The following is a 27,942-nucleotide window of genomic DNA, read 5'->3' on the forward strand; positions in this document are numbered from 1 at the left end:
ACGTAAAATGGCAAAAATATATACTACACTAATATATGTATACATGATTAACGATATTATACATGTAAAACCTATGCTTTCGGTTTATATATATGTGATACACAAATATCATATAGTATGATAATATAAAAAATAGAAAGAATAAAGGGACTATTCATTGGTTTTGAACTTGTTTGTGTTGTTTGAAAATTATTTCAAGCTTAGTTTTTTCCCTTTTTAGCTCGATAGCGTGGATAGCCATTTTGAAACGCTCTCGAGTACGTTTCCTGTGGAGTAACAGTACTTTAAGGGAGATCTAAAGACTGCTCCCATATTGGGAATTGAACGTGTGACCTCCCAGTCCCAGAAACTCTTAGCTTTGTGCAAAACCCTAATGAATGGCATCGGCTTATTATTATCAAATCAGTTCAAGCTGATCTACAAACTGTGTAACCTCAGAACGGGAAGCATGATTATCCACAAGTTGTGTTATTGTACTGCTATTGAAGCCGAGCGTGAGAAAGTGTGGACACGTATTCTTGAGACTTGTGGGATTGATGACTTTAAACGCTTCATCCAGATCAGTGCCTTTGAGCAAGGTGTGAGCATATTAAAGTTGGGCTCTGAAACATCTCAGAAGCATTTTTTGCACCTTGATATTGCCGTCTCAATTTGCAAATTGCTACATTAATACAATGATGGTGCTGCCAATGATCAGAAACATGTCCAGATGTTTTATGTTGTTCTTCTTTTTTAATGTGATCTTTCTACTATATTGCAAATATAGCAAATATCTGTGTGCGTATTTGATTGTATATATGTAGTGTATGACACATATGATATTCCCATGAGGAACTACTTTGACTGTAAACGTTTCACTATAACAGTCTTCTATGGGAGGCAATACATGTGATTTGTGTTTAGTTGGTCGTGTGTCAAAATTCCATATATTTGCTAATCACATATGTTCGCTATTTATGTCTTTATTTTCGTTTTCGCGTTAAGACATATTCTAGGCGAATACATAGTATCATAGTATTTAAACTAAAACTCGGTCTTTATAAACGTGCGCATTGGTGTTTAATCATGCGGCATTATTCTAGGTATTCTTATATCATTAGTGTATATTTGAATTGTTATGTTTATATGTTGTCCTTATCTGTTTTCTCTTGTTATGGTTGTATGTGTTGTATGGTGCCTGTACGTATGTGCGGGTGCGTGCGTGCGCGCGTGCATGCGTGCGTGTGTATTATTGAATTAATGAACTAAAATCAGTATCATTGACTTTATTATGTCATTGACCAAATAATTATATATACTCTATTATGTTACTTATCTTTGTAAATAATGTATTGAGTTGCTTCACTTTGATCTCTTGTATGTGTATATAATCGATTGTATGTTATTATTTATAATCTGTATTATATGTAATTCTCTTCATGAATGGAGGAAAATAAAAGTCTATCTATATGCGTACACCATATCTACTTCGATACGGCGTCAAATTGGTGTTGTTTTTTAATTGTGTTTTCATGTTATTAAAAGATAACATCTTCAGATGAACACTCATCAACACGTAAATCATAATGTTTAATGTTTAATGTTTACTACAAACAGAACTGGAAAAAAAACGCGAGCATGTTTTTTTTACTAAATCAGTGAAATGTCGAGAAGTTTAAATGCTGCTGTAACATATCTGCTGGATGTCCGTTTTGTGTCACACTGTTAAGCCAAGAGCAGGGGGTAGATCATACGCAAGTTACTGGTGTGACGTAAGTGACAAAAATATTTATACTGGCGTTAAAAAAGGCGGCAAACGGCTGATTTTTCGATGTTTTCGTCCGAACTTGTGAAAAGTTCGTACATTTACCATACTTATTCGAATATACTTACGCGCAGGATGATATACCGATATCAATTTAACTTCGGTATAAATCCTGTAGATTCATAATTATTATTAAAAAGTAATGAAGACTTCATATACAAGCGCAAAAAAAGAAAACCGAATAAAATACGCATGTTAAGATTTGATTTTCTAATTAGTGATGTGTTATTATAATTTGTAATGTAACACTAAAATTTCCAGTGGCAAAGAGGGGACATAGAAAATAGTTTGTTGAATACACGTGCGGACGTATTGCTTTCATGTGCGCAAGAAATGCTTTCACAGGCTCGCGAATTATTTTCACGTGCGCACAAAATAGTGAAAGAGAGCACGTATTCACTTTTGCGAGCGCACGTTATATATAAGCATATATATTTTAATACAAAATAAACACATTAAACACTGTTTATCGTGGGTGGGGAAAAGTAAATTGATGTTGATTTTGGTATTCCGCCGCTTCTGTGAATGATATTTCATCGCAGAGATTTTGCTGTCAAATGTTAGTTTATGTTAAACGAAAGATAGCTCAACGAAAAAGCCAACCCCTGTCGCGCAAAGTATCGGATATTATGTTAAATTAGTGAGTAACTGTTTCAGTAATCATTGAAGTGTGCGCTGGCTAGAATTATTAGGAAGTATAGCGTATCTCACAATGTCATTCTAACGTTAGCTTCGTATCTGTTATGACAACCCCGACTTCTGAGGCTTTTTAAAATATTGCAATTGCGTTTTCAGTGCCGGAATAGCACAGTGGTAGCCCATAGGCAGTGAAACTTTTCGGGCCCCTAGTCGACCTATTGCCTACTAGATCCCAAGTGCCCAGTCGATTTCACTTGTTTAAATAAGCCTACCAGTGCCAATGCTGGCAAGAAACAAAATAAAATAGAATATCTTTACCCAAACGCATAATTTTCTAGTTCTTGAAACTTGCAACCAAAGACATTTTCGATTTATTTTTTAAAACGCCTTTAAGATAGATAATTAATAAACTGATCGTGCGGCAAGCCGACCAACTTTAAACTACCCAATATTTCCATTTCAGATAAGGGGAAGCGAATTTCGTACAAGTAGATCACTTGCTAAAATTGTGTGGCGTCGGTCGCAACATTGTCGACGCCCTTGTTTAAATCGCCGATGTGTGTATTAACTGCCTTCAAGGAAAAGCACACCATCGAAGTACAAGCAATTCTGTATACTTTTTCTGAAATCTTATACACAGATGTTGTTCCGAATGTTCATATAATTTAATTGGTATAATCAAAGCACTAGATAAATGAAGTCTGAAAGGACTGCATCGGCGTCACTGCGGAAGGGAAGAATGGTCAAGATTTATCACAAAGATGTAAGGTTTTATCACCCATCATTCACCGACATTTTGTGATGCAAATCAACGCATCGTGTTTGCATGAATCGTGATAAAACTTACCTGCTTTTGACCAGATATCAGTATCATGAATGGCAATCATAAATAAACTACTATCATTCACAACGAAATTAACATGCTTTAAATACGTGACTATAATTTAAAAAAAATCACATCTGGGACATTTTAGGCGCTGGTTGTTAGAACGCCATACGCCACGATTCTCCATATCCGAGACGCTGTTGTCGGAGTTCATCAAAGAAATGACCTACTGACATCTCCAGAGATCGGCGCGTCGCAACAAGACCTCGGTTCAGAAGTCGCAACAATGTTAATCACGATAATCCCGTAGTATATTAGCGCTTTAAGCGGCTCAGGCGTCTAATTCACCATCGCGTGGGGCAGGGTGGTTTAACGGTCAGAGGGGGCTTACATTTATCCAAGTATTAATTGAAAGTAAATGCTAAAATGCGGAGATTTTTAAATCGCGAATTCAGACGGCGGCGGGTACAGACCGGTTTGTTTCCAACAAGTTAAGAACACAACTTACAAACACATTATTACTCGATGGTCATCACATAACGATATCACATTTTGTGTTACAACTAAGAAATTTTCGAATAAAAAAACCCTAAAGAATCGCGTGAAATAAAAATGCATATAACTGTCGCAGTAATGTTTGTCACAAAATCGAACGTTACATGCATACACAGTCTTTGTTATATTGTTCCCTCTTTAAGCCGCGATGATTGCGTTGGCCATTTTTTACCTTTACAAGGCCTGAACATTCTACCATGGAAATAAGCCTCGCTCTTGGAAAACGGGGTTTAATGCATGCGTGTTATTGCCGTCCCAAATTAGTCCTTCATTACATCTAAAAGGCAACACAAGCGACAAGTAAAGTCTCTGATGACATGCATTAAACACTCTATTTCCAAAGTGAAGCTTACATATAATTGATAAAGATGAAACAAGACACGTATGTTGACCTAAATATATTGAAACACAGGTAAAGGCTTTATTTTTAAGAGACTCCGATAAGGGCTTCTTTAGAGTTATATTTGGTCAAAGGTACGGGGATTGAACTCAGTCGCAGGGGTGAAAATCGCGTGTTCCATAGCAGACAATCACTTGATGGCTGTCAAATTAGTGCAGTTTGTCTGTACAGGCGCTTCTCTCCTACTGCCCTATGCGACCAGGATTCAATCCCCGTTTATCAAAGCATGTGACTTAAGTTAGTGGTAAAGCACTTGATTGTACCACGGTCGGCACTTTCAGATAGTGTGAGGTAATAGTTTTGTAGGGCTGTTGTTTTTTTCTTTAAAAAATGCACATTATAAAACCCATTTTATTTATTTTTGTAATAAACATTTACAAGTTTGTAAACCATGATGATCATTCGAACAAAATCAACACATCATAACAAACATTAAACAAGTACACCATTAAAGGTAAATCAATGTTGTGCAATGATTGGCAATTACAAGTTGTACCTATTTAAATCCTCTTTAAATACTCAACATTAAACAATAATGTATTACTTGAATCCGGATTTAACACTATAATCCTTATCATAAATTTATATATTGTGACATAATCATAAGGTATTTCTCATATCCCAAAACAGTTTCGTACAAAAAAAACAAGAAACCGTCGGAGACGGGTGATGCTCCCTTAAGTTTTTTTTGTCACAATATTGCACTATATATTCAGATAAAAGGAAACGTCTTGAGGGGCATAACTTTGGACAAAATAATACGATGCATGGTTTAGCAACTTAAAAATTTGGGCCATAACTCTCTAAATAAATCATCTAACCAGAACCCACAAATAACATGCGCATCTCCTCAAGGTAGTGAAGCTTCCCATAAAGATTCAATGAATTCCGGTCATTAGTTGCTGAGAAATAGCCCGGACAAGAATTGCACTATATGTACAGTTAATGGAAAATTTCAAAGGGCCATAACTCTGTGAAAAATCATCCGACCAGAACCGGCTGATAATATGCACATCTCCTTTTGGTAGTGAAGCTTCCCATAAAGTTTCATTGAATTCCGGTCATTAGTTGCTGAGCAATAGCCCGGACAAGAATTGCACTATATGTACAGTTAATGGAAAATTTCAAAGAGTCATAACTAAAGTTTCATTGAATTCCTGTCATTAGTTGCTGAGAAATAGAACGGACAAGAATTGCACTATATGTACAGTTAATGGAAAATTTCAAAGGGCCATAACTCTATGAAAAATCATCCGACCAGAACTGGCTGATAATATGCGCATCTCCTCTGGGTAGTGAAGCTTCCCATAAAGTTTAATTGAATTCCGGTCATTAATTGCTGAGAAATAGCCCGGACAAAAAATGTGCACGGACGAGGGCACGGACAGACGAAACGGCGACTATATGCTCTCCCAAAAAATTTTGGGGGAGCATAATAAACCGTTATTCACGCAGGAAAAAATGGGGGTAAACAACACATACATACAGCTACCTTGTATTGCATAGATAAGCACATAATATTCAAATTGTTTGTGTCTTTAGCTTTTTTAAGCATAGTTCAGCATAATTAAAACATACCAAATCATTAACAATAATAAAGCCCACGCCACAGTATAAACTTTGACTTCGTACATCTTCTGGCACTGAATCAAAAATGGCTGAAGTGTATGAAAGGGGCCTTTTCACGTTTTGGTAAATTGACAAAATTAAAAAAAGTTGTTTGAGATTTGCAAATTTTCGTTTAAGTTATGATATTTGTGAGGAAACAGTAATACTGAACATTTACCATGCTCTAAAATACCCATTATATGAATCTTTTGACGATGTAAAAACCTGAAAATTATAAAGCTTTGCAACGAGAAACGATTGAATAATTTGGAGAGTTCGGTTGTTGTCGTTATATTTTCTGAAACTATGAGGATTGCTTATATAAAGTATAAAATACATCCACCATTGTAAGAGCAAGGATGGCTGAGTGGTCTAAGTGGTAGACTTATACTCCAGGACTCCAGGGGTCAGTCGACTCAGTGGTTCGAGCCTTGTTGAGGGTTTCTTTTATTTCTTTTTTGAATTTTATTCTTGATTTTTTACTGGTGCTTTTTAGATCCAATGTTTACATTTATCAATAAAAAGCATTTAATGAAAAACTTCAATTCATGTCAAAACCTATGAAAAGGCACCTTTCAATGAATTATAAGTACATATTTGACGCATGTTTTTTGCAGACAAAATCTGTGAATCAATTGTTTTTGCCAGCCTGATTGATTTAATCAGCAAAACAGCCCCTGTATTAGCAGTACAGACTCATGCCAGGCGGGAAATGCCAGGTCCACTTTTATTTTTATTTTTAATGTATAATTCCATGCCTTGATTTCACCCTTTGATGACAGCAATAGGTCGTAATTTTATAGCCTTCTTACTTATGCCCGCTATGTGACCTGAAAAATACACAAAGTTGGTAAAATATGGTAATCCTGCAATTGTTACATACCGGTAAATTCCATAAATTAAATTTAAACACGGGAAAAAATTGTCAAAAAACCAGGTTTTCAGTTCAAAAGTCTGATAAAGGGAGACAATGCAAAATGTGTATTGTAAACCCCCTTGTGTAAAATTGACCTTGATTTCAATTAGAAAAAAAGTCTGATAAAGAGAGACAACTCAAAATCAAAATGTGCATTGTTACTGATTGTTCATAGTTACATAGTTGTTTCAAAATCAATCTATTTTTAGTTGTGGCGACCTTGACCTTGGAGATATTGATTTAATTCTTTCGCGCGACACACCGTCCAATAATGGTAAACAAATGTGCCAAATGATTTTAAAATGTCACAATGAATGACATAGTAATGGCCCAGACAAGCTCATTTATGGCCATTTTTGACCTTCAAACTCAAATTGTGACCTTGACCTTGGAGATATCGACGTGATTCTTTCGCGCGACACACCTTCTAATGATGGTGAACAAGTGTGCCAAATGATTTTAAAATCTCACAATGAATCATTAAGAAATGGCCCGGACAAGCTCATTTATGGCCATTTTTTACCTTCAAACTCAAATTGTGACCTTGACCTTGGAGATTTCGACGTAATTCTTTCGCGCAACACACTGTCTAATGATGGTGAACAAATGTGCCAAATCTGACAATGAACGACAAAGTAATGGCCTAAACAAGCTCATTTATGGCCATTTTTTACCTTCAAACTCAAATTGTGACCTTGACCTTTGAGATATCGACGTAATTCTTTCGCACGACACACCGTCTAATGATGGTGAACAAATGCGCCAAATGATATTAAAATCTGACAATGAACGACAAAGTTATGGCCCGGACAAGCTTGTCCGCCCACCAGCCTGACGGCCCGCCCACCAGCCTGCCGACATCGCCAATCTAATAACCAGTTTTATCCTTCAGAAAACCTGGTTAAAAAAACAAACAAAAAAACACAACAACAACAACAGAAACACCAAAATTTTGGAAAAAGATACAAAATATTTCCATATATCAAAAGTTTAACTTTTTAAAACTAAAAACATCATAGTGAATTCACTCTAAGAATAACATCCAACAAACCTTATCTATACGTACTTGGTCATGACTAAAAACAAAACATATTTAATAAAAGCCTTTTTTTTTAAGAGATGACACTAATTATACATACATGTGTCCACCACGTCTGTCACATTTTTATAGGACTCTGGAGCCTGGAGAAAGGAAACGTGTTAATGTTAATATAAACAATACTTTCATAGGAGTGATGTTTAAAAAAACTAAAATGCAATATTAACATGATTATCAATAAAAACATCCAAATTTGTATACTTGTTTGCACTGTTTTGCCCGGCACTTGCAATTCTTACTTCTATTGTGAACTAATGAATATAAATACAAAATTTAAGTAACAGTAGTTTTCACGGAACTGATATTATCATTTTATAAAGCAGTGGACAAAACATCAGCAGTCATTAACAGATAAATACTTTTTGCTGCTTTTTTGGCAAGTTGGGGCATTTAGACGCTATATCAAGATATTGAATGATGCAAACTAGTTCTTAATTTGCAGGATATAAAGTTTTACTACACAATTTGCCACTCAAACAGTGCAAAACAATTCAAAGTAGAATATATATATTGTCAAAATGTCATTTAAGAAATATTGTACATTCTGTAATAAAAAATTGCATTTTTGTCGGCTTGGACTCGATCTTGCATAGGGAGAGACATTCTTAAAACAAAACATTCCTTAACAGTGTAAAATCTTGTAACTCTTAAGATTGTGAGGACTGCACAGGCTGATCAGGGACAATACTTTAACCACATACATTAAGCCCTGTTATCCCAAATCGAGTCCCTACCTCTTCCATGACTAGTTTTGGTGATGCCACTCTGATGCTGATACCCTTCTCCTCCAGAGCATTCAACACATCCATGTAGTCAAGGTTACGCCTCGACTTGGCCCTCGATAATGCTCGACCCTGAAAACAGTAGGGCATGCATTGATATGTATATCCAGACAGTGGTACCACAAGGGTGAATCTGCTACTGTTAAGAAAACCATTTGTAGGTTGCCATGGCATAGGGATGTGTTGTTCGCCTAAAGGTCATGGGGTCGATTCCCACTTTGGGGACTTTCTTGAGATCTTCCCTGAAGACACCAAGTACTGGTTCTACCCAGGAAACGTACTCAAGAGCATTTCAATAAGCATAAGGCTTTTGCTGCAATCAAGCTTAAATAAATTTGTTTAAATTAAGTAGACAAGTGTAGTGATCATGTGGAAAAACTTATATAAGATGTATAAAATAACATGGTTACACGAATGTAAGACTTGTGACATCACACAATTTTTCTTTTTTTGAGTTCACATATTTGCTATCTTTTGAGAAGTTGATAACAACACATGATATGTAATCAAAGTAATCCTTACTGCAGTATATTATTGACATTTAAATAGAAAATAACTTTTCATATACAGTATGAATCCATAATTCACTTGTATATATATGTGTAAAAACATAAAGTACATTAATATCAAATTAATGCTTTTTCTCAGAAAAAATGTGCATGTCTTATAAATAGTATCAACACAGAAGAATTGCAATAAGGCAATCAACTTATTGAACATACCATGTGTGTAATGATAATAATCCTACAAGGTTTTCTCTGAACCTTTTACTGCTCAGATATAATTGTGACCAATTTGTAGTCCCTTGGGAAATTTAATTAAATTAAACACCTCACTTATTAACCTTTTTACTCAAAATCAAAATTTTAGGGAATACTTTCCATCCTTAGATACTGATGAGTAGCAAACAGCATACAACCTGAACAGCCTGCAAGTTACTCACAGGCTGTTCTGGTTTTATGCTTGTTGCATTGAGCCATTTTCATTTTGCTTCTGATCAGGAAACGGTTAAATATTACATACAGCTCCATGACAGGTTGTGCCAAAGGTCTCGTTCATTCCTTGCTCCGTTCCTGTCAGAACGTAACTGCATGTGCCCATGGTGCCGCCTATCAACACAGGCTGACCTGTCAACTAAATGGAGAAAAGAGTTCAGACATTGAATAAAGGTATAAAACATGCAGACAAGAATTGACACATTAAAGCAAGTTTTAAAACATGTACATGTAGGAAAGAATTGAGACATTGATACAAATGCTATAAAACATGCAAAAACGAATTGAGGCATAGATACAATAATGGAGGAAATAATTGAGATATTGATAAAAGTTATTAAACATGTAGGAAAGAATTAAGCTTTTGATGAAAGTTAAAAAAAGGTTCAATCTTGCTATAGATTTGTAAGCAACGTACCTAAAATTAAAATTTGATGGGTTTTTTTGCACAGGCAAATCAGGGACACACTTTAATTGTAACAAACGTTCTTATTGTATTCTTCATTTAAAGAAAGTCTTTCCTAACCAAACCTGCAGTTTTGGGGGAAAGTGTTGTACCTGATTAACCTGCGCTGACTGCATATGAAAATATGGGACGACACTTTATGCATTTAACCCATTGTTCCCAGAGTAAGGCTCACATGACTATCCACAGGTATGAGTGGATGGTGTATGACTACCTGATAATCCACAGGTATGAGTGGATGGTGTATGACTACCTGATAATCCACAGGTATGAGTGGATGGTGTATGACTACCTGATAATCCACAGGTATGAGTGGATGGTGTATGACTACCTGATAATCCACAGGTATGAGTGGATGGTGTATGACTACCTGATAATCCACAGCTATGAGTGGATGGTGTATGACTACCTGATAATCCACAGCTATGAGTGGATGGTGTATGACTACCTGATAATCCACAGCTATGAGTGGATGGTGTATGACTACCAGATAATCCACAGCTATGAGTGGATGGTGTATGACTACCTGATAATCCACAGGTAAGAGTGGATGGTGTATGACTACCTGATAATCCACAGGTATGAGTGGATGGTGTATGACTACCTGATAATCCACAGCTATGAGTGGATGGTGTATGACTACCTGATAATCCACAGGTATGAGTGGATGGTGTATGACTACCTGATCATCCACAGGTATGAGTGGATGGTGTATGACTACCTGATAATCCACAGGTATGAGTGGATGGTGTATGACTACCTGATAATCCACAGGTATGAGTGGATGGTGTATGACTACCTGATAATCCACAGGTATGAGTGGATGGTGTATGACTACCTGATAATCCACATGTATGAGTCGATGGTGTATGACTACCTGATAATCCACAGGTATGAGTGGATGGTGTATGACTACCTGATAATCCACAGCTATGAGTGGATGGTATATGACTACCTGATAATCCACAGGAATGAGTGGATGGTGTATGACAACCTGATAATCCACAGGTATGAGTGGATGGTGTATGACTACCTGATAATCCACAGGTATGGGTGGATGGTGTATGACTACCTGATAATCCACAGGTATGAGTGGATGGTGTAGGACTACCTGATAATCCACAGGTATGAGTGGATGGTGCATGACTACCTGATAATCCACAGGTATGAGTGGATGGTGTAAGACTACCTGATAATCCACAGGTATGAGTGGATGGTGTATAACTACCTGATAATCCACAGGTATGAGTGGATGGTGTATGACTACCTGATAATCCACAGGTATGAGTGGATGGTGTATAACTACCTGATACTCCACAGGTATGAGTGGATGGTGTATGACTACCTGATAATCCACAGGTATGAGTGGATGGTGTATGACTAACTGATAATCCACAGGTATGAGTGGATGGTGTATGACTACCTGATAATCCACAGGTATGAGTGGATGGTGTATGACTACCTGATAATCCACAGGTATGAGTGGATGGTGTATGACTACCTGATCATCCACAGGTATGAGTGGATGGTGTATGACTACCTGATAATCCACAGGTATGAGTGGATGGTGTATGACTACCTGATAATCAACAGGTATGAGTGGATGGTGTATGATTACCTGATAATCCACAGGTATGAGTGGATGGTCTATGACTACCTGATAATCCGCAGGTATGAGTGGATGGTCTATGACTACCTGATAATCCGCAGGTATGAGTGGATGGTCTATGACTACCTGATAATCCGCAGGTATGAGTGGATGGTGTATGACTACCTGATAATCCGCAGGTATGAGTGGATGGTGTATGACTACCTGATAATCCGCAGGTATGAGTGGATGGTGTATGACTACCTGATAATCCACAGGTATGAGTGGATGGTGTATGACTACCTGATAATCCACAGGTATGAGTGGATGGTCTATGACTACCTGATAATCCAAGCTATGAGTGGATGGTGTATGACTACCTGATAATCCACAGGTATGAATGGATGGTGTATGACTACCTGATAATCTACAGGTATGAGTGGATGGTGTATGACTTAGACAATAACACACGGCAGAGCTGGGCTGGGCGTCTATAATCGGCCCTTGCTGAATAATGGCCCTCGGGCCGTTATGTCGGCAAGGGCTGATTGTAGACGCCCGGCCCAGCTCTGCCGTGTGTTATCGTTTATATCACATATCATACTATTTTGGTCCTTCACGAAAATTTATACAGAAACAGCTTTCCGTACTTTTATTTTCATTCAATTGATTACGCAGTTTATGACGTACCTCATGTGAAGTCATTTAAATGACGAAACTACCTAGACTCTCTGGATTTTAGGACAACAACAAAACGGACTTGGAGTGTTTTATTTAACAGTTAAATATTTTGTTAAGCATCGAACGATTAGTGTGTTTGTTTACGATGGATTAATATAATATTATGAATGTGAATAACAGCATTGGGATATAAAACTGGAATGAAACTGGTGAGACTGCATTTTCGATTTCGTTAAAATGTCGACTCGAATAACGAGATGTTTTGTTGAACAATTGATGGATTATGCCTAAATTTAAGATAAGTGTCAGTGAATGGTTCTTTAACTGTTTGAAGGAAATCGATGTTGAATTGAAAGGGTAATTTCTTTGATGAATACGTCCTTCCTTTGTCAGTCGATCAAAGAATGTCTATCCTCAAAGAATTGCCTGCTTACATCCAGTCCTTTTAAACGGAAAAGATGGATGGCGATGAAGAAATGTGTCCAGAATTTACTTCTTCATGGAAGCAAATTAAATTTAACGAAAATAAACATGGTTATAACACAACTTCGGTGAGTAGAACAATAACCAGTAGATGATGTTTTACTTCTTTATGGCTAAGACTGAATGTGGACGCCATATTGTTCAGTATTAGCCGCGCGATCCCATTCTTTTCTGATATGAAAAATCGGCCCTAGGGCTGATATAATTTATATTGGCCCGCTAGATACCAATAACGGCCCGCTCGCCACAACATTTTGTTACTATTTATAGTAACGATATGTGATATTACCTGATAATCCACAGGTATGAGTGGATGGTGCATGACTACCTGATAATCCACAGGTATGAGTGGATGGTGTATGACTACCTGATAATCCACAAGTATGAGTGGATGGTGTATGACTAACTGATAATCCACAGCTATGAGTGGATGGTGTATGACTACCTGATAATCCACAGGTATGAGTGGATGGTGTATGACTACTTGATAATCCACAGGTATGAGTGGATGGTGTATGACTACCTGATAATCCACAGCTATGAGTGGATGGTGTATGACTACCTGATAATCCACAGGTATGAGTGGATGGTGTATGACTACCTGATAATCAACAGGCATGAGTGGATGGTGTATGAGTACCTGATAATCCACAGGCATGCAGGGGTTTTTTTTAGAGAAAGGGGAAGACGCTGGACGCTGGGTGAAAGGGGAAAAAAGAGTGCGAAAGAGAGATATTAGGGGAAAAAATAAAAACTGTTCATTTCAATGTCTATAACTCATCAAAAGAGACTTGTCTCTGTCCTTTTTGTTCTTAAACACATTTAACAGGTATTAAAGTCAAAGTCCTTAATAAAGTTGCAGGTGTAGATCTAATAATGGGAAATGTTTTTAACTATATTTTTGAACTGGGGCCGGGGGACGATGTCAATTTTGTGATATCAATTTCATGATGAATGGGTTGACGATCTTGATTTGCTACAGTATTGGAAGGGAAAGGAGCGGCAGCTGCCGATTGTCTACTTTCACTTTCACAATGTTCGATGTTGATTACCTCGGAATCCTGCTGGGTTATAACGGTTTTCGATGATTCTTTCTTAAAAAATGCCTCGATGCGTTCAGTATCTTCCGAGTTCGAATGTTTGATTTTGTTTGTGTAAGAACGCTAATTGTGAGACATTTTTTTCTGTTTTCACGTTTATACCTCGGCTTGCACATAGCCCGGATGAAAATTCGACTGGTTTCCGGTAATTAATTGACGAAACACCCTTCTCGCGCAAGACCGGTATCCAGTAAAATAGTCACATGATTATTACGATTAGTTGCCCAGTTTACATGACGTTATTTAAGAGCTATATTTAGAATAACTGGGATTCCCAGATGTGTGTTCGTCTGGAAAGAGAGAGCGCGAATTCGTTGTACATGGTGCAAATTGGATAATTGTCGAATGCCCCAAGGAAAAATAAACATTTCTTTGAGAGAAAATATTATATTTTGGTGAAAAATGATATTTTTGGTGGGGAAATTGTATTTTAAGGGGAAAAATTCTGGTAGGGGAAGACGCCGAATATCGGCGTCACTTTCTCAGTAAAAAAATACCCTGGCATGAGTGGATGGTGTTTGACTACCTGATCATCCACATGTATGAGTGGATGGTGTATGACTACCTGATAATCCACAGGTATGAGTGGATGTTGTATGACTACCTGATAATCCACAGGTATGAGTGGATGGTGTATGACTACCTGATCATTGACATTTATGAGTGGATGGTGTATGACTACCTGATATTCCACATGTATGAGTGGATGGTGTATGACTACCTGATATTCAACAGGTATGAGTGGATGGTGTATGACTACCTGATATTCAACAGCTGTTAGTGGATGGTGTGTGACTACCTGATATTCCACAGGCATAAGTGAATGGTGTGTGACTACCTGATATTCTACAGGTATGAGTGGATGGTGTATGACTACCTGATAATCCACAGGTATGAGTGGATGGTGTTTGACTACCTGATAATCCACATGTATGAGTGGGTCGTGTATGACAACCTGATAATCCACAGGTATGAGTGGATGGTGTATGACAACCTGATAATCCACAAGTGTGAGTGGATAGTGTATGACTACCTGATAATCCACAGGTATGAGTGGATGGTGTATGACTACCTGATAATCCACAGGTATGAGTGGATGATGTATGACTACCTGATAATCTACAGGTATGAGTGGATGGTGTATGACTACCTGATAATCCACAGGTATGAGTGGATGGTGTATGACTACCTGATAATCCACAGGTATGAGTGGATGGTGTATGACTACCTGATAATCCACAGGTGTGAGTGGATGGTGTATGACTACCTGATAATCCACAGGTATGAGTGGATGGTGTATAACTACCTGATAATCCACAGGTATAAGTGGATGGTGTATGACTACCTGATAATCCACAGGTATGAGTGGATGGTGTATAACTACCTGATAATCCACAGGTATGAGTGGATGGTGTGTAACTACCTGATAATCCACAGGTATGAATGGATGGTGCATGACTACCTGATAATCCACAGGTATGAGTGGATGGTGTATGACTACCTGATAATCCACAGGTATGAGTGGATGGTGTATGACTACCTGATAATCCACAGGTATGAATGGATGGTGTATGACTACCTGATAATCCACAGGTATGAGTGGATGGTGTATGACTACCTGATAATCCACAGGTATGAGTGGATGGTGTATGACTACCTGATAATCCACAGGTATGAGTGGATGGTGTATGACTACCTGATAATCCACAGGTATAAGTGGATGGTGTATGACTACCTGATAATCCACAGGTATGAGTGGATGGTGTATGACTACTTGATAATCCGCAGGTAGAGTGGATGATGTATGACTACCTGATAATCCGCAGGTATGAGTGGATGGTGTATGACTACCTGATAATCTGCAGGTATGAGTGGATGGTCTTTGACTACCTGATAATCCGCAGGTATGAGTGGATGGTGTATGACTACCTGATAATCCACAGGTATGAGTTGATGGTGTATGACTACCTGATAATCTGCAGGTATGAGTGGATGGCATATGACTACCTGATAATCTGCAAGTATGAGTGGATGGTGTATGACTACCTGATAATCCACAAGTATAAGTGGATGGTGTATGACTACCTGATAATCCACAGGTATGAGTGGATGGTGTATGACTACCTGATAATCCGCAGGTAGAGTGGATGGTGTATGACTACCTGATAATCCGCAGGTATGAGTGGATGGTGTATGACTACCTGATAATCTGCAGGTATGAGTGGATGGTCTTTGACTACCTGATAATCCGCAGGTATGAGTGGATGGTGTATGACTACCTGATAATCCACAGGTATGAGTTGATGGTGTATGACTACCTGATAATCCGCAGGTATGAGTGGATGGCATATGACTACCTGATAATCTGCAGGTATGAGTGGATGGTGTTTAACTACCTGATAATCCACAGGTATGAGTGGATGGTGTATGACTACCTGATAATCCACAGGTATGAGTGGATGGTGTATGACTACCAGATAATCCACAGCTATGAGTGGATGGTGTATGACTACCTGATAATCCACAGGTATGAGTGGATGGTGTATGACTACCTGATAATCCACAGGTATGAGTGGATGGTCTATGACTACCTGATAATCCAAGATATGAGTGGATGGTGTATGACTACCTGATAATCCACAGGTATGAGTGGATGGTGTATGACTACCAGATAATCCACAGCTATGAGTGGATGGTGTATGACTACCTGATAATCCACAGGTATGAGTGGATGGTGTATGACTACCTGATAATCCACAGGTATGAGTGGATGGTCTATGACTACCTGATAATCCAAGATATGAGTGGATGGTGTATGACAACCTGATAATCCACAGGTATGAGTGGATGGTGTATGACTACCTGATAATCCACAGGTATGAGTGGATGGTCTATGACTACCTGATAATCCAAGCTATGAGTGGATGGTGTATGACTACCTGATAATCCACAGGTATGAGTGGATGGTGTATGACTACCAGATAATCCACAACTATGAGTGGATGGTGTATGACTACCTGATAATCCACAGGTATGAGTGGATGGTGTATGACTACCTGATAATCTACAGGTATGAGTGGATGGTGTATGACTACCTGATGATCCACAGGTATGAGTGGATGGTGTATGACTACCTGATATTCCACAGGTATGAGTGGATGGTGTATGACTACCTGATATTCCACAGGTATGAGTGGATGGTGTATGACTACCTTATATTCCACAGGTAGAAGTTGATGGTGTATGACTACCTGATATTCAACAGGCATGAGTGGATGGTGTATGACTACCTGATAATCCACAGGTATGAGTGGATGGTGTATGACTACCTGATAATCAACAGGCATGAGTGGATGGTGTATGACTACCTGATAATCCACAGGCATGAGTGGATGGTGTATGACTACCTGATCATCCACATGTATGAGTGGATGGTGTATGACTACCTGATAATCCACAGGTATGAGTGGATGTTGTATGACTACCTGATAATCCACAGGTATGAGTGGATGGTGTATGACTACCAGATAATCCACAACTATGAGTGGATGGTGTATGACTACCTGATAATCCACAGGTATGAGTGGATGGTGTATGACTACCTGATAATCCACAGGTATGAGTGGATGGTGTATGATTATCTGATAATCCACAGGTATGAGTGGATGGTCTATGACTACCTGATAATCCGCAGGTATGAGTGGATGGTCTATGACTACCTGATAATCCGCAGGTATGAGTGGATGGTGTATGACTACCTGATAATCCGCAGGTATGAGTGGATGGCATATGACTACCTGATAATCTGCAGGTATGAGTGGATGGTGTTTAACTACCTGATAATCCACAGGTATGAGTGGATGGTGTATGACTACCTGATAACCCACAGGTATGAGTGGATGGTGTATGACTACCAGATAATCCACAGCTATGAGTGGATGGTGTATGACTACCTGATAATCCACAGGTATGAGTGGATGGTGTATGACTACCTGATAATCCACAGGTATGAATGGATGGTCTATGACTACCTGATAATCCAAGATATGAGTGGATGGTGTATGACAACCTGATAATCCACAGGTATGAGTGGATGGTGTATGACTACCTGATAATCCACAGGTATGAGTGGATGGTCTATGACTACCTGATAATCCAAGCTATGAGTGGATGGTGTATGACTACCTGATAATCCACAGGTATGAGTGGATGGTGTATGACTTCCAGATAATCCACAACTATGAGTGGATGGTGTATGACTACCTGATAATCCACAGGTATGAGTGGACTGTGTATGACTACCTGATAATCCACAGGTATGAGTGGATGGTGTATGACTACCTGATGATCCACAGGTATGAGTGGATGGTGTATGACTACCTGATATTCCACAGGTATGAGTGGATGGTGTATGACTACCTGATATTCCACAGGTATGAGTAGATGGTGTATGACTACCTTATATTCCACAGGTAGAAGTGGATGGTGTATGACTACCTGATATTCAACATGCATGAGTGGATGGTGTATGACTACCTGATAATCCACAGGTATGAGTGGATGGTGTATGACTACCTGATAATCCACAGGCATGAGTGGATGGTGTATGACTACCTGATCATCCACATGTATGAGTGGATGGTGTATGACTACCTGATAATCCACAGGTATGAGTGGATGTTGTATGACTACCAGATAATCCACAGGTATGAGTGGATGGTGTATGACTACCTGATCATTGACATTTATGAGTGGATGGTGTATGACTACCTGATATTCCACATGTATGAGTGGATGGTGTATGACTACCTGATATTCAACAGGTATGAGTGGATGGTGTATGACTACCTGATATTCAACAGCTATAAGTGGATGGTGTGTGACTACCTGATATTCCACAGGCATTAGTGAATGGTGTGTGACTACCTGATATTCTACAGGTATGAGTGGATGGTGTATGACTAGCTGATAATCCACAGGTATGAGTGGATGGTGTATGACTACCTGATAATCCACATGTATGAGTGGGTGGTGTATGACAACCTGATAATCCACAGGTATGAGTGGATGGTGTATGACTACCTGATGATCCACGGGTATGAGTGGATGGTGTATGACTACCTGATATTCCACAGGTATGAGTGGATGGTGTATGACTACCTGATATTCCACAGGTATGAGTGGATGGTGTATGACTACCTTATATTCCACAGGTAGAAGTGGATGGTGTATGACTACCTGATATTCAACAGGCATGAGTGGATGGTGTATGACTACCTGATAATCCACAGGTATGAGTGGATGGTGTATGACTACCTGATAATCCACAGGCATGAGTGGATGGTGTATGACTACCTGATAATCCACAGGCATGAGTGGATGGTGTATGACTACCTGATCATCCACATGTATGAGTGGATGGTGTATGACTACCTGATATTCCACAGGTATGAGTGGATGTTGTATGACTACCTGATAATCCACAGGTATGAGTGGATGGTGTATGACTACCTGATCATTGACATTTATGAGTGGATGGTGTATGACTACCTGATATTCCACATGTATGAGTGGATGGTGTATGACTACCTGATATTCAACAGGTATGAGTGGATGGTGTATGACTACCTGATATTCAACAGCTATTAGTGGATGGTGTGTGACTACCTGATATTCCACAGGCATTAGTGAATGGTGTGTGACTACCTGATATTCTACAGGTATGAGTGGATGGTGTATGACTAGCTGATAATCCACAGGTATGAGTGGATGGTGTATGACTACCTGATAATCCACATGTATGATTGGGTGGTGTATGACAACCTGATAATCCACAGGTATGAGTGGATGGTGTATGACAACCTGATAATCCACAAGTGTGAGTGGATGGTGTATGACTACCTGATAATCCACAGGTATGAGTGGATGGTGTATGACTACCTGATAATCCACAGGTATGAGTGGATAATGTATGACTACCAGATAATCCACAACTATGAGTGGATGGTGTATGACTACCTGATAATCCACAGGTATGAGTGGATGGTGTATGACTACCTGATAATCCACAGGTATGAGTGGATGGTGTATGACTACCTGATGATCCACAGGTATGAGTGGATGGTGTATGACTACCTGATATTCCACAGGTATGAGTGGATGGTGTATGACTACCTGATATTCCACAGGTATGAGTGGATGGTGTATGACTACCTTATATTCCACAGGTAGAAGTGGATGGTGTATGACTACCTGATATTCAACAGGCATGAGTGGATGGTGTATGACTACCTGATAATCCACAGGTATGAGTGGATGGTGTATGACTACCTGATAATCCACAGGCATGAGTGGATGGTGTATGACTACCTGATAATCCACAGGCATGAGTGGATGGTGTATGACTACCTGATCATCCACATGTATGAGTGGATGGTGTATGACTACCTGATAATCCACAGGTATGAGTGGATGTTGTATGACTACCTGATAATCCACAGGTATGAGTGGATGGTGTATGACTACCTGATCATTGACATTTATGAGTGGATGGTGTATGACTACCTGATATTCCACATGTATGAGTGGATGGTGTATGACTACCTGATATTCAACAGGTATGAGTGGATGGTGTATGACTACCTGATATTCAACAGCTATTAGTGGATGGTGTGGGACTACCTGATATTCCACAGGCATTAGTGATTGGTGTGTGACTACCTGATATTCTACAGGTATCAGTGAATGGTGTATGACTAGCTGATAATCCACAGGTATGAGTGGATGGTGTATGACTACCTGATAATCCACATGTATGAGTGGGTGGTGTATGACAACCTGATAATCCACATGTATGAGTGGATGGTGTATGACAACCTGATAATCCACAAGTGTGAGTGGATGGTGTATGACTACCTGATAATCCACAGGTATGAGTGGATGGTGTATGACTACCTGATAATCCACAGGTATGAGTGGATGATGTATGACTACCTGATAATCCACAGGTATGAGTGGATGGTGTATGACTACCTGATAATCCACAGGTATAAGTGGATGGTGTATGACTACCTGATAATCCACAGGTATGAGTGGATGGTGTATGACTACCTGATAATCCGCAGGTAGAGTGGATGGTGTATGACTACCTGATAATCCGCAGGTATGAGTGGATGGTGTATGACTACCTGATAATCTGCAGGTATGAGTGGATGGTCTTTGACTACCTGATAATCCGCAGGAATGAGTGGATGGTGTATGACTACCTGATAATCCACAGGTATGAGTTGATGGTGTATGACTACCTGATAATCCGCAGGTATGAGTGGATGGCATATGACTACCTGATAATCTGCAGGTATGAGTGGATGGTGTTTAACTACCTGATAATCCACAGGTATGAGTGGATGGTGTATGACTACCTGATAATCCACAGGTATGAGTGGATGGTGTATGACTACCAGATAATCCACAGCTATGAGTGGATGGTGTATGACTACCTGATAATCCACAGGTATGAGTGGATGGTGTAAGACTACCTGATAATCCACAGGTATGAGTGGATGGTCTATGACTACCTGATAATCCAAGATATGAGTGGATGGTGTATGACAACCTGATAATCCACAGGTATGAGTGGATGGTGTATGACTACCTGATAATCCACAGGTATGAGTGGATGGTCTATGACTACCTGATAATCCAAGCTATGAGTGGATGGTGTATGACTACCTGATAATCCACAGGTATGAGTGGATGGTGTATGACTTCCAGATAATCCACAACTATGAGTGGATGGTGTATGACTACCTGATAATCCACAGGTATGAGTGGACTGTGTATGACTACCTGATAATCCACAGGTATGAGTGGATATGACTACCTGATGATCCACAGGTATGAGTGGATGGTGTATGACTACCTGATATTCCACAGGTATGAGTGGATGGTGTATGACTACCTGATATTCCACAGGTATGAGTAGATGGTGTATGACTACCTTATATTCCACAGGTAGAAGTGGATGGTGTATGACTACCTGATATTCAACAGGCATGAGTGGATGGTGTATGACTACCTGATAATCCACAGGTATGAGTGGATGGTGTATGACAACCTGATAATCCACAGGCATGAGTGGATGGTGTATGACTACCTGATCATCCACATGTATGAGTGGATGGTGTATGACTACCTGATAATCCACAGGTATGAGTGGATGTTGTATGACTACCAGATAATCCACAGGTATGAGTGGATGGTGTATGACTACCTGATCATTGACATTTATGAGTGGATGGTGTATGACTACCTGATATTCCACATGTATGAGTGGATGGTGTATGACTACCTGATATTCAACAGGTATGAGTGGATGGTGTATGACTACCTGATATTCAACAGCTATAAGTGGATGGTGTTTGACTACCTGATATTCCACAGGCATTAGTGAATGGTGTGTGACTACCTGATATTCTACAGGTATGAGTGGATGGTGTATGACTAGCTGATAATCCACAGGTATGAGTGGATGGTGTATGACTACCTGATAATCCACATGTATGAGTGGGTGGTGTATGACAACCTGATAATCCACAGGTATGAGTGGATGGTGTATGACTACCTGATGATCCACAGGTATGAGTGGATGGTGTATGACTACCTGATATTCCACAGGTATGAGTGGATGGTGTATGACTACATGATATTCCACAGGTATGAGTGGATGGTGTATGACTACCTTATATTCCACAGGTAGAAGTGGATGGTGTATGACTACCTGATATTCAACAGGCATGAGTGGATGGTGTATGACTACCTGATAATCCACAGGTATGAGTGGATGGTGTATGACTACCTGATAATCCACAGGCATGAGTGGATGGTGTATGACTACCTGATAATCCACAGGCATGAGTGGATGGTGTATGACTACCTGATCATCCACATGTATGATTGGATGGTGTATGACTACCTGATAATCCACAGGTATGAGTGGATGTTGTATGACTACCTGATAATCCACAGGTATGAGTGGATGGTGTATGACTACCTGATCATTGACATTTATGAGTGGATGGTGTATGACTACCTGATATTCCACATGTATGAGTGGATGGTGTATGACTACCTGATATTCAACAGGTATGAGTGGATGGTGTATGACTACCTGATATTCAACAGCTATTAGTGGATGGTGTGTGACTACCTGATATTCCACAGGCATTAGTGAATGGTGTGTGACTACCTGATATTCTACAGGTATGAGTGGATGGTGTATGACTAGCTGATAATCCACAGGTATGAGTGGATGGTGTATGACTACCTGATAATCCACATGTATGAGTGGGTGGTGTATGACAACCTGATAATCCACAGGTATGAGTGGATGGTGTATGACAACCTGATAATCCACAAGTGTGAGTGGATGGTGTATGACTACCTGATAATCCACAGGTATGAGTGGATGGTGTATGACTACCTGATAATCCACAGGTATGAGTGGATGATGTATGACTACCTGATTATCCACAGGTATGAGTGGATGGTGTATGACTACCTGATAATCCACAGGTATGAGTGGATGGTGTATGACTACCTGATAATCCACAGGTATGATTCGATGGTGTATGACTACCCAATAATCCACAGGTATGAGTGGATGGTGTATGAATTCCTGATAATCCACAGGTATGAGTGGATGGTGTATAACTACCTGATAATCCACAGGTATGAGTGGATGGTGTATGACTACCTGATAATCCACAGGTATGAGTGGATTGTGTATAACTACCTGATAATCCACAGGTATGAGTGGATGGTGTATAACTACCTGATAATCCACAGGTATGAGTGGATGGTGTATGACTACCTGATAATCCACAGGTATGAGTGGATGGTGTATGACTACCTGATAATCCACAGGTATGAGCCGATGGTGTATGACTACCTGATAATCCACAGGTATGAGTGGATGGTGTATGACTACCTGATAACCCACAGGTATGAGTGGATGGTGTATGACTACCTGATAATCCACAGGTATGAGTGGATGGTGTATGACTACCTGATAATCCACAGGTATGAGTCCATGGTGTATGACTACCTGATAATCCACAGGCATGAGTGGATGGTGTATGACTACCTGATCATCCACAGGTATGAGTGGATGGTGTATGACTACCTGATAATCCACAGGTATGAGTGGATGGTGTATGACTACCTGATAATCCACAGGCATGAGTGGATGGTGTATGACTACCTGATCATCCACATGTATGAGTGGATGGTGTATGACTACCTGATATTCCACATGTATGAGTGGATGGTGTATGACTACCTGATATTCAACAGGTATGAGTGGATGGTGTATGACTACCTGATATTCAACAGCTATAAGTGGATGGTGTGTGACTACCTGATATTCCACAGGCATTAGTGAATGGTGTGTGACTACCTGATATTCTACAGGTATGAGTGGATGGTGTATGACTAGCTGATAATCCACAGGTATGAGTGGATGGTGTATGACTACCTGATAATCCACATGTATGAGTGGGTGGTGTATGACAACCTGATAATCCACAGGTATGAGTGGATGGTGTATGACTACCTGATGATCCACAGGTATGAGTGGATGGTGTATGACTACCTGATATTCCACAGGTATGAGTGGATGGTGTATGACTACCTGATATTCCACAGGTATGAGTGGATGGTGTATGACTACCTTATATTCCACAGGTAGAAGTGGATGGTGTATGACTACCTGATATTCAACAGGCATGAGTGGATGGTGTATGACTACCTGATAATCCACAGGTATGAGTGGATGGTGTATGACTACCTGATAATCCACAGGCATGAGTGGATGGTGTATGACTACCTGATAATCCACAGGCATGAGTGGATGGTGTATGACTACCTGATCATCCACATGTATGAGTGGATGGTGTATGACTACCTGATATTCCACAGGTATGAGTGGATGTTGTATGACTACCTGATAATCCACAGGTATGAGTGGATGGTGTATGACTACCTGATCATTGACATTTATGAGTGGATGGTGTATGACTACCTGATATTCCACATGTATGAGTGGATGGTGTATGACTACCTGATATTCAACAGGTATGAGTGGATGGTGTATGACTACCTGATATTCAACAGCTATTAGTGGATGGTGTGTGACTACCTGATATTCCACAGGCATTAGTGAATGGTGTGTGACTACCTGATATTCTACAGGTATGAGTGGATGGTGTATGACTAGCTGATAATCCACAGGTATGAGTGGATGGTGTATGACTACCTGATAATCCACATGTATGATTGGGTGGTGTATGACAACCTGATAATCCACAGGTATGAGTGGATGGTGTATGACAACCTGATAATCCACAAGTGTGAGTGGATGGTGTATGACTACCTGATAATCCACAGGTATGAGTGGATGGTGTATGACTACCTGATAATCCACAGGTATGAGTGGATAATGTATGACTACCAGATAATCCACAACTATGAGTGGATGGTGTATGACTACCTGATAATCCACAGGTATGAGTGGATGGTGTATGACTACCTGATAATCCACAGGTATGAGTGGATGGTGTATGACTACCTGATGATCCACAGGTATGAGTGGATGGTGTATGACTACCTGATATTCCACAGGTATGAGTGGATGGTGTATGACTACCTGATATTCCACAGGTATGAGTGGATGGTGTATGACTACCTTATATTCCACAGGTAGAAGTGGATGGTGTATGACTACCTGATATTCAACAGGCATGAGTGGATGGTGTATGACTACCTGATAATCCACAGGTATGAGTGGATGGTGTATGACTACCTGATAATCCACAGGCATGAGTGGATGGTGTATGACTACCTGATAATCCACAGGCATGAGTGGATGGTGTATGACTACCTGATCATCCACATGTATGGGTGGATGGTGTATGACTACCTGATAATCCACAGGTATGAGTGGATGCTGTATGACTACCTGATAATCCACAGGTATGAGTGGATGGTGTATGACTACCTGATCATTGACATTTATGAGTGGATGGTGTATGACTACCTGATATTCCACATGTATGAGTGGATGGTGTATGACTACCTGATATTCAACAGGTATGAGTGGATGGTGTATGACTACCTGATATTCAACAGCTATTAGTGGATGGTGTGGGACTACCTGATATTCCACAGGCATTAGTGATTGGTGTGTGACTACCTGATATTCTACAGGTATCAGTGAATGGTGTATGACTAGCTGATAATCCACAGGTATGAGTGGATGGTGTATGACTACCTGATAATCCACATGTATGAGTGGGTGGTGTATGACAACCTGATAATCCACATGTATGAGTGGATGGTGTATGACAACCTGATAATCCACAAGTGTGAGTGGATGGTGTATGACTACCTGATAATCCACAGGTATGAGTGGATGGTGTATGACTACCTGATAATCCACAGGTATGAGTGGATGATGTATGACTACCTGATTATCCACAGGTATGAGTGGATGGTGTATGACTACCTGATAATCCACAGGTATAAGTGGATGGTGTATGACTACCTGATAATCCACAGGTATGAGTGGATGGTGTATGACTACCTGATAATCCGCAGGTAGAGTGGATGGTGTATGACTACCTGATAATCCGCAGGTATGAGTGGATGGTGTATGACTACCTGATAATCTGCAGGTATGAGTGGATGGTCTTTGACTACCTGATAATCCGCAGGAATGAGTGGATGGTGTATGACTACCTGATAATCCACAGGTATGAGTTGATGGTGTATGACTACCTGATAATCCGCAGGTATGAGTGGATGGCATATGACTACCTGATAATCTGCAGGTATGAGTGGATGGTGTTTAACTACCTGATAATCCACAGGTATGAGTGGATGGTGTATGACTACCTGATAATCCACAGGTATGAGTGGATGGTGTATGACTACCAGATAATCCACAGCTATGAGTGGATGGTGTATGACTACCTGATAATCCACAGGTATGAGTGGATGGTGTAAGACTACCTGATAATCCACAGGTATGAGTGGATGGTCTATGACTACCTGATAATCCAAGATATGAGTGGATGGTGTATGACAACCTGATAATCCACAGGTATGAGTGGATGGTGTATGACTACCTGATAATCCACAGGTATGAGTGGATGGTCTATGACTACCTGATAATCCAAGCTATGAGTGGATGGTGTATGACTACCTGATAATCCACAGGTATGAGTGGATGGTGTATGACTTCCAGATAATCCACAACTATGAGTGGATGGTGTATGACTACCTGATAATCCACAGGTATGAGTGGACTGTGTATGACTACCTGATAATCCACAGGTATGAGTGGATATGACTACCTGATGATCCACAGGTATGAGTGGATGGTGTATGACTACCTGATATTCCACAGGTATGAGTGGATGGTGTATGACTACCTGATATTCCACAGGTATGAGTAGATGGTGTATGACTACCTTATATTCCACAGGTAGAAGTGGATGGTGTATGACTACCTGATATTCAACAGGCATGAGTGGATGGTGTATGACTACCTGATAATCCACAGGTATGAGTGGATGGTGTATGACTACCTGATAATCCACAGGCATGAGTGGATGGTGTATGACTACCTGATCATCCACATGTATGAGTGGATGGTGTATGACTACCTGATAATCCACAGGTATGAGTGGATGTTGTATGACTACCAGATAATCCACAGGTATGAGTGGATGGTGTATGACTACCTGATCATTGACATTTATGAGTGGATGGTGTATGACTACCTGATATTCCACATGTATGAGTGGATGGTGTATGACTACCTGATATTCAACAGGTATGAGTGGATGGTGTATGACTACCTGATATTCAACAGCTATAAGTGGATGGTGTTTGACTACCTGATATTCCACAGGCATTAGTGAATGGTGTGTGACTACCTG

General features: G+C 39.9%; 1 protein-coding gene across 1 annotated transcript in view; it reads right to left on the reverse strand.

Moving 5' to 3' along the window:
* Window positions 1-4,561: 4,561 nt before the first annotated feature.
* Window positions 4,562-27,942, reverse strand: part of LOC127859973 (RNA-splicing ligase RtcB homolog) — a 53,633-nt gene continuing 30,252 nt past the window's right edge. The window contains exons 11-14 of the mRNA XM_052397637.1: window positions 9,653-9,763; window positions 8,582-8,701; window positions 7,888-7,930; window positions 4,562-6,662 (exon numbers count right to left, since the gene is read on the reverse strand). Coding sequence (XP_052253597.1) covers window positions 6,598-6,662; window positions 7,888-7,930; window positions 8,582-8,701; window positions 9,653-9,763 — 339 coding nt within the window. The 3' untranslated portion in view covers window positions 4,562-6,597. The remainder of the gene's footprint in view (window positions 6,663-7,887; window positions 7,931-8,581; window positions 8,702-9,652; window positions 9,764-27,942) is intronic.

Source organism: Dreissena polymorpha, chromosome 1 (genome assembly GCF_020536995.1).
Source record: "Dreissena polymorpha isolate Duluth1 chromosome 1, UMN_Dpol_1.0, whole genome shotgun sequence".
NCBI classification, from domain to species: Eukaryota; Metazoa; Mollusca; class Bivalvia; order Myida; family Dreissenidae; genus Dreissena; species Dreissena polymorpha.